Genomic DNA, 14,535 nt, shown 5'->3' on the forward strand with positions numbered 1-14,535 from the left:
GGGAAGTTTAATTGTGACAGGAAAATGTAATGCATGCTGTGTGTTTCTTTCCCATCTAGTTTGTTGAAGTTGAAGGACAGATCACATCATTAGTTGATCTGTACCCATCCTTCCTAAGGAAGGGTTACCGACGGGAAATCTTCATCGCTATAGTGTGTTTCCTAAGCTATCTTCTGGGACTAACTATGGTGACTGAAGTAAGTAACATTGATAATGGAGAGCTTTTAAAAGCAATATATGTACATATTTGTATTGTGAATCAGCTGAGAAAGGTAAGTTGAACAAAATAACACTCCATAGCTCTTGCATAACTTTTTTACCATAAACTTCAAAATGTATTAAAAGGTACATATTATTATTGTATAGGTGGACTGTACAAGCAGGTAGAAATGAGAGACAGTGACATATCTGGAAAGAGACCCTGGGTCTTTTAACTCCTCATCACCTAGATCAAGGTTGCTCAGATTGTGGTTCAAGAGCAGTTATGTGGATGTACAACCAAGCATCCTTTCTTCGTGGCTACCTAGGATGACCCCAACATTTTTCTCTCTTTTAAAAGTGTGCCCGTGGTAGAGAGCTACTGGATTAAACTGATCTGGACCTTATCACAAGATAAAAACATAAGCACGTAGCATTTCCAAAACCATTCCTTTATTGATGTCATCTGGCAAGAGCAAAACCGTAAAGGAAAAAAATAGAAAATCTGAATGTCACCCTGAGTAACCCAGTTTATAACCTCTTCCTAATCAGATATGTGCAGAACAGTTAAAGCCTTTGGGAATGACAGTCATTTCAAAACAAAAGCCTGAAAATGAATTACAGTGTTCATAGTATGTAAAGATTGCTAGAAATTGGCTTAAACCAAAGATTATTTTAAAGAGCGCTGCAGCTTAGTTCATATTTAAAGACTTCAAAAATTCATGTATAATACTAATCACAGCCCTACTACACCCCTCAATTTATCTGCTGTATCATAACTAGTTCATTATGTAGTGCAGTTTTCTGTTCATGAATTGCAGTTTGGTTGGGCACCCCCACGCTATCCAGGTGTAACTGAATCTGGTGCAGTTCTTTACTTCTTGATCTAATCTATGGGCAGGCAGGTTTGTATTAAGTTAAACAATTCATGTTAAGTCGTTTCTGACTTTCGCCACTGTGGTACTTGAACTGCAGTGGTGACAGTGCATCGTGGGAATTAGCTAAGCACCAGGTTCTGGCCCATGAATTCATACACTCACTGATTTCAGTCCAGGCTTAAAGTACTATATTCAGTGTGGGAGAGATATCAGAGTCTGGCTTCAAATTAGAAAAAGCCACAGGAACCTTCTGTAAAAAGATTAATATTGCTAAACTCAAATTTGGCATGGCGTGTTAGTTGAAGCTCCATCTAGTGCAACCAGAGAACTTGATTTTTATATCAGTTACACAGATTTGAATCAGTGAAGGTATTCTGGGTTTAGACTAGTCTAAAAACCAACCAACTAATATAAAGACCTGTTCGAATAAGAGCACTATTGGGACACTTATTTTAGAAATAGTTTGTACCTCATTTAAAACATCAGAGTTTTTTAAAAAATCTGAGGGTGGGAGAGGGAATTACAATAACATCCATAAGTGATCTTTTGAACACTCAAAAAGGTTTGGATGTGACCAACATAAAGAGCGAGGAACATTTACATCTATATTGAAATTCAGCTCGTTCTGTTTGAAGCAGTTGCCAGAGCAATGAGTCTGGACAGTTCTATGTAATATTTAAAAATGAGAGAAAAGTGAGATACCTTCCTCCTGAGAAAATATCTTTCTACTAGATTCATAAATGAAGGCACCTCCTAGTGACCTGCCTTGCATTTTTCATCATATTAGAGTAGTTCATGTTGAAGACCAATTATTTCTTTCTATTATATGATTTCATAAAAGCTCACCCTAAAATACTTTTAAGAAGGAAAAACTGTCTCAATAGATTACATTAAGTGGCTTAATTTTGTTCAATTGCTGTCAAGTTTATAATTCTTTCTATAATAAACACGAACAGTGTGTGGGGAAATTAGTGCTAAGTACTTATTTTTACAGATGCAGCATAGAAGGAAGGTTACGGTGCTGGTTAGACACACATTTGTTTGGATAGTTTAGCTGGGGATGCTCCTGCCCTGAGCCAGGGGCTGGGCTGGATGACCTCTTGAGATCCCCGCTCCCCCCCCCCCCGCACCTCAACCCTATAGGTCTATGATTCTGTGGCATTTTTACATACTAAAAAGCAATCAGAAAAATATTTTTTGGTAGAATTTTACCTTTCATAAAGCATCTGTTAGAACTCCCAAGCAAAAACTGATTTTAGTCAGCCAGGTCCAGTACACACATTGTCTTAATGACTGAGCCTAACCTTTTATCTCTCTCTGTCTCTCTCGTCTATAGGGTGGCATGTATGTTTTTCAACTCTTTGACTACTATGCAGCTAGTGGTGTATGCCTTTTGTGGGTTGCATTCTTTGAATGTATTGCTGTAGCCTGGGTTTATGGTAAGTGGCCTACTACAAATCTTCCGTGAATAATAATGAAAATAATCAGCACTAGTAAGACACCATTCAGCAACCAGAACTATCGATTCCAGACTTTTCTTAGGAAGTGTTGATATTTTGCCTTCACTGTCAATTTACACTGACCCCTGAGCACCACATTTGAGCTGGGCTCAAGGCAACCTCCACATTTTTCAGGCAGACATGAGTATTTTTACATGCTAAATGATAGGTGCCCAATTAAACATTTGCATCTTCAAATTAAGAAGCCAGAGTTGAAATTTTGGCTGGCAGTGAAAAGCTCTGATGGCTTCTCAAAGACCTGCTTCCCAAAGCCCTTCACTTCTACATGGGTCAAGCCCTCCAAATAGAAAACTTGTAAAAAGTTGACAGATAATGTATTACAGTTCCATATTTTTAATTGATACTGATTTCCTAAGTTTGACAGTGGCCAAACTTGCTACATTGGCTGCTTAGGAATGGTTGATGCCATAATTCTTCATGTATCAGGTTTTATTTTAGTTTTTGTTTTATTATTTTTCATTTGGAATGACAGTCGCATTTACATTCAGATGGATAGTATCAGTTGCTGTATTTTCCTTTCTCACACACAACTCCTGCCACTCTCAGCAGACTCGCCAACGTTAGCATTCCACTGTACCTAGATAGGTATGGGATAGCTTATGAAGGCGAGGGAGGAGAAATATCCTTTAGCCTTCCAACGCTGCCAAGTAGGCTCTTCTAGAAGCCAGCCTTAGATTTCTAGACATGTATTTCACCCTTTTTGTATAATACTGGTGTATTATACAAAGTCCTGTAAAGTGACATTTCTTCTTCACCTTAGAAATTAACATCCCTGAAAAAGTAAATAGTGGGCACATCTACACATTCATTAATCTGCCTTAGGTACTATGCATTTAGCTTAGTACCTGTTTAATAAAGTGCCAACTAAATGCACAATAACTAGAGTTACTGCGCAGTAGCGCCAGCGCATGCTTTTTTCATGACGCTTACTGCGCATTAGCCTAATAACACTGCGCAGTAGGCTATCAGCACAGTTTTTAGCCATCACGCTACTGCGCAGTGTTATTAGGCTAACGCACAGTAAGCGTCTTGTGTAGCCTGTAGTCTTGTCCAGTACGTCTGGCACCCACAGCTAGATACAATCTTCTGTACGCATCAAGTCCCACTGACCCAGAACAAATCAGACTTTTTTCCCCTTTGCCTTCTCTCTCAGACCCGAGGGTGCAGATCTCCTACTGCAATATCCTTTGCTCAGTCATGTTTTATAACTATATTGCATAGCTGTTATATGCAGGCTCTGGATAAAATGTTCTTTTCTTCATGGATTAACTATATATTTCAGGCGCTGATAATATTTATGATGCCATTGAGGATATGATTGGATATAGACCTGGTCCCTGGATGAAATGGAGCTGGATTTTAATCACACCAGTTCTTTGTGTGGTGAGTACTGAATCATGCTGTTCCACAGCCTGTCCGTGGTTTTGTTTGTCATGTTGGTTTCCTTTGAGGGGAGTGGTGGATGGAGTCTCACCATGTTCACATCCCAACTTACAAGAGACATATAAATGGTCCATTTTCTTATTCAATATTATGTATCATGCACCAAAATATTGTTACATCTATTAAGATTGCGAAGCCAAGTGCATACACTTTAGGAAATGCCAGAATTAAGTTTGCCTGCGCAGGGTCTCTTTGTGCAGCAAGTCACAGTATTCCCCCTGGCCTCTCATCTAATCTAAACATTGCAGCCCTTCTCAACTGGCTCCCAGCCCCCCATGTCCTTCACCAGCTCCCAACCCCAATCTCTTTAGAGACCTAGTTCTAGTCCCTCCCTTTCAATTCAACCCCAGATCGCAGGTTCTTCTGCTCCCCAGGGCTTCAGTTTCCCCAGACTCCTTGTCTCAACCTGTTTCTTTTCTGGCTTCTTTGCACTTGGCATTTGATTCACATGGCTTCTTCCTCCATGCTGTCCCGTGGGGGTTACTCAGAGCATGAGACAGACTTTTTCACTGCTCCCAGTTTCAGTGCCTGGTTCTCTACTCAGTGCTTCTGTAGTTGGGTCACCTCTCAACTGTGTACATACATATAGGTGTAGAGCTCCCGCTAGGATGTCTTCCCCTTGGAAACACTCAGTAAAGTATACCAGCATTGTGTGATACTGCTTCCTTTTCCTGGGTTCAAGCAATACCATATTGTATTTAAGCTACAGTGGATCCATGATTTCAGCATCATTTCTCTAACCTTTCCTTCTGTCTCTCACAGGGGTGCTTTATCTTTTCCTTGGCCAAGTATAAACCTCTGACCTACAACAAGGTCTACACATATCCTGACTGGGCAATTGGCCTGGGCTGGGTTCTTGCCCTTTCCTCCATGATCTGCATCCCGATGGTGATGGTCATACGCATCATACAGTCAGATGGATCGCTCATTGAGGTATGAATGACCCTCTGAATTGGGAAGTAGGGGGGTGCTTGAGAGAAAGGGTTTGGGAAGAGGAGAGAAAGAGAAGTTTAGGCTTTCTGACATGATCTACAGGAAAGTTACTTCAATATGCAGCAGACAAAGTGAGGCCTAAATGGAGCCTCACAGAAGTTGCTTGCCCTTGCCTGCATGTTTAACAGGGGTCAGTTGCCCCTGCAGGGCCCAGGCCACGGCATGAGATCCTCCACTTTCTGCATCCTGATAAGGAAGCCTAACCATATCATGCTGCGCTGTGTGACCTTAGTGAAACTGCCTCTGGTGTGCTGAAACCTGCTGTATTTTATGCAAAATCAAACCAGTCCTTGGAAGCCTGCCACTGTGGCCCTTGCCAGCATGGGGTCAGATACTTCTGTTGCCAGGAGGATGAGAACTGCATAGATCACCACTTCTTTTAGCAAACAATATAATCCTGTTTAAAGAGAACGCGCACAACGTTCTCTGGCCTAAAGTAGTACTGGATTTTACCTGCTTTCTATTTCTGCAAACCAGCTAATTGTTCCCTCTGTGAGCACCTTGCGACTGAAATATACTTCCATGCAGAAGGTCTCAGTTCTCAAGCCATTTCAAATGGAAATCCATACACAGATCAGTGAGAAAAGGAAATATTCAGGATCAACCCAAATCTAAATCCTGTATCCACAAACTCGTTGCATTCAGCGAGATTTCGGTCCATATAAAAATGCCATCTCCCCAACAGGCTAAAACAAAAGCCTCACAGACATTAAGAAAGCTACCTGAGGGTTTTTTTTGACTGTTCTCTCCATAATGATTTTAATGGTCATTTCCAGTTCCTGCCAGGGCATTTTATTGGCTTCTCATTTTCTTGTCTGCATTATCACCATCTGTTAAGTGAGAGATCTAGAAGTAGCTAAAGCTGCCATATAAGACAAGATTAAGTAAAGAAGAGTGAATATATGTCAGCTGCCATCTAGTTCCTGCCTTCTGAAGTGAGAACTGGAACAAATGATGTAGCTTGGCTGCATTTTCAGCATGTAGAGAACATGTGGCCTGGAGGAGATCCTGCAGCACTGAGGGTCCACATTTAGATGGGGTTGAGGGACTGCTAGAACCCACAACTGCAAGTTGTTTCTCCACCAGCCCAACAGAGAGGCTCTGATTTTAGGTTTGCTTCCTGCCTTTGCAAAGGAATGGCTTTCAGAGGTGGGCTGGAGGACTAGGTGCAGGTGATAGATTACTTTTTAGGGAGGTATGCTGTGTGCACTCAGAACCCCATCTCTAAATCTAACCCACCAAGATAAGAGCCCTCAAATAAGACACCCTAGTCACAGAGAAAAATAGGACAACAGAGCTAATCTCATTCAATCTCTGCACTATTCCCTCACCTGCTCTGTTGCGGTAGTTGTAGATACACACTTCAAAAGCTATACAGAACTGCAGGGAACTGTTGTGCCATGCCAAGTCTCCATAATACTTTATAGATGGGGCAGGGCCATCTTTTTGTGAACTTGAACCTTTAAGATAACTTTGGTAACCACAGTGTTTGGTGATAATGGCAACAACAGTCTTTCCTGTGTGCTGAAAACTCAGGTGCCATAGGTTGAGAAACTCTGTTTACTTGGGTTACCCCAAATATGCTCCTTCAGATACACACGCACAAGTTATTAAACAACTCGTATGGGACTGTAGTTGGGGTTCAGGAAAGCTGTGTTCCCAAGCATCCTTGGGCTATCAGTTTCTTTTTCAGCACTCTTTTTCTTCTTGCTATTGGTCCTCCTTTCAGGAAGCCATCAACGTCCCATCCGTCCTGGGCAGTGTCTCATTGTTTGCTGCATTTGCCTTTTTGTCTTAAAGTAGAAACTCCATGAGGTATAGATACCATTCTTGTGTTGTGTGTTGGTAGATCTCATTGACTTGTAGGAAGATTTTGCTTCCCATGGTCTAAAAGTACAGCTAGGCCCAAGTAGATTAAGGACCGTTCTCCCGTTGGTTTCAGATTTACCTTCTGGACAAAAAGACAAAGGTGATTGTATTGAAGCTCTCTTGAAAAATACACATTCACTTGGTCTCAGACTGGTAATTTTGTCAATGTGTAGCCAGAGAGCCAAATTTCCTGATGGAGTTACTAGGTCTTCCTGTGGCACTAAGTGGCACTCATGGTGGTAAGCCCTTGCAAGTGCTAGCCCCGGGAGACAGCTGGAGATCGGGTCCTTCATTTGGAGAGAAGTATTTTACCGATGATAGATTTATCTGTCAGGACTGAGGCAGTGATTTTTCTAACCCTTGACTGTCTTTGCCATTCTCCTTTCAGAGGATAAAAGCAGTGGCTGCCCCCAAGGAAGTGAATCGGTGGGCCAAGGACAGAGGAAGCACCACTCCATTTTGCGCCAATGGAACTGCTAATGGCGGATTGATCAAGCCAACTCATATCATTGTGGAGACTATGATGTGAGCTCTCTCTATGAGAGGATAAACCTGCTTTAACTGCCGTTTACTAACCATAGATTCTCATAGGACCAGGTTTACAGAGCTTTATATTTGCACTAGGATTTATTTTTATTTCTCACAGAGAAGTTATTTTTTGTGTGTGTGGTTTGTTTTGTTTTGTTTTTTTTTAAATATTTTGTAAGGTAATCACAGCAGACACCTCTCTGGGGAGGCCGAGCTTTCATATCAGACTAGATATATTACAGGAATTTACTATTATTGGGTTTTTTAAGTATATATCTATCTCTAAATATTGTACTCCTTACCACTTGAATTGATTGTCTTGCCAGCAATATATTCAAGTCTCAGACAGCCAGGTTTAGGTGCTGGTGTGGTGGGGAACGGGGTCAACCCTAGAACACACAAATGAGCTCTCTTGAGAGGTCTTTTTTTTTTAAAGAAAAAGAGAATAACAGCTATTGCTCTGAGAGTTTGTTTTTCAAAGGTGTAGTACTTTTTTTTTCCTCTGGTTCAAATGAGGTGAACGACAGACGTCAGGTTCACGTCAGGAAAAGGGTACTGAACACTGTGACATTTGTCATGGTCCAAAAATGTACATATTTGCTCAAGGGGAGGTGAGAAGTTTAGAGTGGAGGAGAAGTGGTTAGAAACAAAAGAGCAGTCAGGATCATTGTCATTCCTGAGCACAGCGGAAGAGCTTCATCACTGTGGAAGGCAATGACCACAGAGGAGAGCAGGTTTGCCAACTCAGCCCTCTTTACTCTAGCAAAATGTTTACTGCCTGCAGCAAAAGGTTTGTGCAAGTCTGAAGTTCTGGACACAGCCCCTTCGTTTTCCTGCACGCTGTAGTTTAGCCGAGGGGGTACTTGAGTTCAACTTAAATTTTGCTGCAACAGAACACTAGGCTTTTCTGGAGAAAAGCATGCATGTGCCGAAGAGCTGAGTTAAGAGAAGGCAGCATTTGGTATCTGTGGAACTCCAAAAACAAAAAAGGGAAAGATGTTTGGGATTTTTTTTATTCAACTATTGGGCTTTGATATCAGAAGAAAAACACCTTGAGGATTCCAGTTAACCTAGCAGCTATTCACAGCAAGTGCATTTTCAGTAACAACAAAAAATGACACGAGTACTTAAGCACACAGGTGCTTTTCATCCATCTAGCCCCACATGCTCTACCAATGTAAGGATTATCCTTATTTGTTTGCTGTTTTTCTTACTATTGGGGAAGCAGGCAAAGGACAGGGGCCACGAAGTGGTTTACCCATGTTTCAGAAAGGCACTGGTAGAACTGGACCCTTGACCCCACCATTACCCTGTTCTGTCACTGGACCATGTTGCCATCATTTTTGCTCTTGTTGGTGAATGCATTTATGGGGGCTGGGACTCTGTCTGCTAGGAGATAGGGCGCTAGGGGTTTCAAGTGAAGAGTCAGAACGGTATGTGATTTTCTTTGGTTTTAAAGCATTACCTAGCATTCCAGTTTAAACAAATCTAAATAAGGCAGTGCTAAGCTTCTAACAAGCTGGACTGCTGTACCTGAGCTGAATATTGATCAGCTATTGATATCCCTAGGCCAAATTAAGAGTTATAGCAAGGGTTCAACTCCCTAAAGAATTCCCAACCTTCTGAGAGAAGAACCTTGTTTCATTAAAAGTCGTGTGTTTTGGCAGGGAGACTCTGCAGGAAACCAGCCCTTTCTAGTCGGGCATCATTCTTCAGAACGAATCCTCCCTTATGCGGTGCCACGGTTTGGCTATCCAAAGGGATGTAGAGAAAAGGCTTGATTCAATAGCAAAGTCATACCTGCTCACACTTTTGGCAGCGGAGTCCGTTAGCAGCAGATTCTGCCGTTTAAAGAGCAACATATCCAATTCTTAACATTCCTGCATTTACAGAAAAAAAGTCCCATGTGCTAGCTAGCCACTGCACCACACACACATGCTTTCTAGTCTTGTAGATACTTATGTCAAACAGACAGGGCAATTTAGAAGTACACAATGGACCAAAACCAAAACAATAATAATAAAAAGATAGCTTCTGTAGGTTGAGAGTTGTTTTAGGTTGAGTCTATCTGTGTTTTCAAATTGGGTGGGGGGGAGGGAGCCAAATTCCAGGAACAAGATCTGCCAATATGATATTGCTTTTGTTTGCTTTTCCAGTTACTGTAGTATGAAAGGAAACACTGCCACAATTTGTGACAGCAAATATGACATCTCACTAGGCTTGCCCATTGGCAGTAGGCATTTTTCAGGCCATTCCAGATGTCTTGGAAATCCCTCTGGGCTGCCCTAAGCCAGTATTATTCCAAATGGATTTTTTCAGAATTTTATGCAAGGGGAAAAAATACTGTATTAAAAAAATAACCTTTAATCAAGGAAAAGCAAGAGAGTTGAGTTAAAGCTAATGCTGTCTATAATTCATGCTATAAACAATTGAGGAAACAAGTAAAACATGATCCAAAGTGCATTCAAGTCAGTAAAAGAACTCACTGACTGTTGCAGGCTTTGGTATAGGCCTGTAATCTTGCACAGCATCTTGTCACACTTAGTGTACACACAACAAAAACATGAATTAATAGCAGAGCATCAGACTAATGGTTAAATCCCTTGCTTCTTTTGGGATACATTGAAATAACATTAATGCTTTGACATGGTATTTAGTTAAGCACACACCTGTTACCCCAGCATGCACCTGCATTAGGTGCTGCATATCTGAACGAAAAATTGTATGACATTTCCCTTGCACACTGAGAGTTCAAAAGTATCTGATGAGCCAGAGATGGAGATTTCACCGTGCATCACTCAATTTGGAGGGTGGCTTTGAATTATGAACCAGAGGATCAGTGCTACACCTTTAAAGGAGAACTGGAGCCCAGCCCCCTTTTTTAACCTATCTGTGCCATTCAAATCACTTGCTTCCATGTTCCAAATGAAAGCGTCATGCTCATACGCAGTGACTTCACTGAGGCTCTTTTGGGGCATGTTTCTGGCCCTGATGTGCTGTTTAGCCTGACTGCAAGGAAGGGCTGGACTGAGGAAGAGCAATTGCAACATCCTTTGCAAAAGCAAAACACTCACTCCAAAAGATTCATCTCCTGCTAAGTTTTGAGTTCCAATGAGCATGTTCATTTTGGTTTTTTCCATTTTTCCCTAAGAATTCTGAATTTTACTTGATGGTAGATTTGCGTTGCAACATTATATTCTGCCAAATTAAAAAAAAATAAATAAATAAACATTTGTATTTTTTACCTATTTATGATTGTAAACGTGACTAATTTTTCTAATTTACATTGTAGAAACATGACCTATTCTACCTGTCTTATGTAACTGAGAAATTAAATATTAAACTATTGCAAGTGTTTGTAGATTAACTGGTTTGGAGCCACAAGAGAAAGACCCCAACTTGTGGGCCAAACCTTGAAACAAAACCTATGCATTTCCAAAAAAAACAGCCCCCAAACCTGTTTGTTTTCTGTGACATTTAATGCACCTTTATACCTTGTAGTTTCTACTGGGTTTGGAAATAGCATTTTCAAGTTAGCTGAAGTCAGAAAGTATGGGGAAGATTTCTCCCAGAAGATTTTCAAATTAAGCTGTTCCAATTATTAGCTGAAATTTGGGATTCTTACCTAAAGCAAACCTTCCATGCTCTGTCGGTTCACCGCTCATTCGTCATGATCTCATTGGCTTAGCATCTATTACACTGACATAACCAGTAGTCCATCCTTTGATATTTATACCATGTTGTTTCATTCATAGTATTAGTTCTGGTACTCATTCACTTTCCTTTTCATCTGTGCATTGATGAATTTAGTCCAGTTAAATCCATAAGCCTCAAAAAACACTTTCTGAAGTGTAAGATACTGGATACAAAATGGGTCTGTTCCTGCGCAGCAGATATAATCACAGGAGCACAGCAGCTCTGTATACCATCTGAAAAATGCTAGTATTCAGCCTGCTTTGCTGGATTGGGATGTGGGTCAGCAATACTAATTTGCAGTCATGCACTTAGGAGGCAAAAGCAGCCCATAGCCTTCTAAATATAACAAGATAAACCATCAACAGGGCATGTTTATCATGCCATACCTCCAACATTACCTCTGGCTGATCTGAGCCCTGGCTTGCTGTCAGTGTAGTATGCACCCTACCTTCTTAGGTGCATGTGTATGTGGTTATTCAGTCTCTGTCCTGCATTTCTCTAGAGGATTTCATTAGGACACATGAAAACATCCAGCTGATACACCTTGGCCTGCTAGCATTTGTTGAGCACAACTATGCTTTTTACTTGTCACACCTGGGATAATATGGGTTCAGACCTTACAGCTGCAGGTATCAGTGTCTAAACCCCTTCAGTGGGAGAATTGAAGCCTGAGAGCAAATGGTTACAAACTCCATATCTTGAGCTCACTGAATGCCTGGGTGGACAGATATAGTGGCAAATAATAAGTTAAATAAGCTCTGTATTGAGTGGAGTGGACAGGGGCTAACAGCAATTCAAGTGCACTTGGGGAAAAAAATAGATGGCTAACATCACCTCCAGAAAATTCAGCATATTTTTCCTACTTCCTGTAGCAACGATAGTGATATTTCATTAGAATACCAAATGAGACCCACCACGAGAAGTGTACACACACACGATTAGGAGAGATGGTTTTTTACACATTACAGGTCTTGGGAGATGATCTGATTAGGTGCTCCTGGCAAAGCGTACTAGTCTTAAGAAGAAAAAAAAAGTCATTCTTCCTCCTCAGGAGTGTTTTATAGCATGAATGCCATGTCACCTCGCTTGAAGATGCACAGTGATGGACTGTAGAGGGAATGGGAAAAGTTTAGCCAGTTTTCACACACAAGAAGCCTACTGTTCAAGACAGCCTCTAGTGAATAGTGATGAGTTAAAACAAAAGCCTGAAATCCAACATGGGCAAACTTTTGGGTCAGGAATAAAAATAATAGTTACCCCTTCTTTCTGTAACAGGCTGCAGAGAAACCACAGAACAAAACATCCCCCAAGCTTTGGGAGAGTTCAGATATGTATCTGGCCATCACAGCTTGGGCTGATCTCTTCCAGAGTTACAAGCCTTGTGTTTAGGATTAAGAAAGGTTATTAAACCTTGGATTAGACGAGTCTGGGAACCATCAGGATATAATGTTTAATCTTTGATAATTAGTTTTAACCTAAGCTACAGGTGCCCTGGATGGCATACACTTGCTAACAAAGGAATTAGTATTAACTAGGGGACATCGGTTTTACACCTGTGTGAAGTATCACTAATATATTTTGAGATGCCTTAGGAAAGAAAAGCAGAGTCTCTCAACAACACCTTGCTCCCGACAAAGAAAGCATCCCTATAGCAGCTAGTGACACTTCACAGATGACAGAAAACCAATTAATGCCCCTGTTGGATCTTTTTCTGATGAAAAAAAATGGCCTATTTCTGCCCAAATTAAAATCTTCACATCAAATAGTTGTTTCATTTAACTGTTCACATCTTATTCCAATGAAAAACAAATTGGCACATTTTCAGTTTGGGATGGTTTTCAAGAACTAAAAAAAAAAAAATCTGAAGAAGGTTACCAAAGGACAACTTTAGGTTTGCTTTAAACTCAGAAAGAAGCAAATAGCGATAGCTGGCAAGGAAACAGGCAAAGCTGCTTAAAAAAATTAGATGGAAGATCCATGAGACATTCCATTTTCTCTTGCCATTTTTCACCAAAACTGAATTTTGGTGGAAAATGTTGCTGAAATAATTGAAACTCTCAGCTCCCAGATAATCCCATCATGGATGGAAACTGGTTGAAAAAACATTCAACAACATTGCTGTTAGCATGTCCACAAAAAAAGTCAGAATTGGAAATAAATCTTGCTGGGGCTAAACAAATTGCACTCCCTGAGCAGCGTGGAATTTAAAACAGCTCCCGTTAACTAGGTCTGGCCGAGAGCACTACAGGTGTGCAGAGCAAGACTGAAACCTTCATTCCAGTGCATTATCTTTGTCACCTGTCCTGGAGCACATGCAAACCATTTAAACAGCCTTAAGTGAATGAATAGCTAATGGTCCGAGGTGTGAGATTTGAGACCCAAACAAGAGTACTGGGAGAGCAGAAAGTGAAGCCTGATTGGGACTAGAGGACTTCCTTCTTTATTGTGGAACATATTGTCTATAGATTGCTGATCTCTGCTTCTGCATCTGAGATGTAAAAAAGGTTGTACAGTAGAAAAAGTGAGAGAACTCCAGTGTTGAGCTTTTGTGGAGAAGCCGAAACATCAAGGGCCTAGTAGAACTGGTTTATGATCGGCTTCTGTCCAAAAACCCAAGGATGTTCTCTCATTGGATTCAAAGTATTGCTCTGAAACATGTGCTGTTCTAATAGGATGTTGTTTTCTCAGTGTAATGTTGTGATTGTTACCTGATAGCTTTCCAGGGACTTCGCATTATAAGAGGTGGTCCATCTTGTTTGATGTATTTGGCTAAAAACAGTGGTGGTTTTTTAAAAAAATCATTTAAGTTCCTAAAAACTGTGACTGTAACATGTGATGAATAGTACATGGCAGACTGAGGACATATCCGTGTCCTCCTTAAAAAGTCATCTGAACTTTTTTAAAAACATTTTTAAAAACATTTTAAAAGTTTTTTGTTCCAGGAAGAAATATTTGTATTTGAATAAGATCCTGGAGTGTAACTTAATCCTAAAACTTAGCCTTTGTGTATATGGTAAATGTTTGTACTTTGCAGTTTCTGTTTTGCTTTTTAGAGAAATAAAATGTATATCGATATTTTTAAGTCATCTTTGCTTTTTTAGATGGGTTTGTAATCACCTTATAACAAAATAAAATGTTCCTTTATAAATTGAATGTGTTTTTCTTTTTCTTTTTTTTTCATTTCAAATGAACTGTGGGGGCTGTTCTGTCTTAAAGCTCAACACCTTCTTTGCAATAGCTTCTAAGAATAGGGTAGTTGGGAATAACAGTCTTTTCAGTGTGTTGGCCTCTCACTACATCTGTACCCAGCCCTGGGTGGATTTAAAAATATCATGTTTTCCTTGAGTTCAAAGGGTTGTGGGATTTTTTGCATGACCTTGCCCAATTTCGAACATTTGAATATTGCTCAA

The 14,535-nt window shown here is 40.5% G+C and overlaps 1 protein-coding gene across 5 annotated transcripts in view; it reads left to right on the top strand.

Annotated features, from left to right (window-relative positions):
• Positions 1-14,278, top strand: part of SLC6A6 (solute carrier family 6 member 6) — a 70,913-nt gene extending 56,635 nt beyond the window's left edge. For all 5 annotated transcript variants that reach the window (XM_090021907.1, XM_090021906.1, XM_090021905.1 and 2 more), the window contains 5 exons: positions 60-197; positions 2,413-2,515; positions 3,879-3,979; positions 4,802-4,972; positions 7,290-14,278. In XM_090021907.1, coding sequence (XP_089878033.1) covers positions 60-197; positions 2,413-2,515; positions 3,879-3,979; positions 4,802-4,972; positions 7,290-7,430 — 654 coding nt within the window. In that variant the 3' untranslated portion in view covers positions 7,431-14,278. The remainder of the gene's footprint in view (positions 1-59; positions 198-2,412; positions 2,516-3,878; positions 3,980-4,801; positions 4,973-7,289) is intronic.
• Positions 14,279-14,535: the final 257 nt, after the last annotated feature.

Source organism: Crocodylus siamensis, chromosome 11 (genome assembly GCF_052110815.1).
Source record: "Crocodylus siamensis isolate JL-2025a chromosome 11, ASM5211081v1, whole genome shotgun sequence".
NCBI classification, from domain to species: domain Eukaryota; kingdom Metazoa; phylum Chordata; order Crocodylia; family Crocodylidae; genus Crocodylus; species Crocodylus siamensis.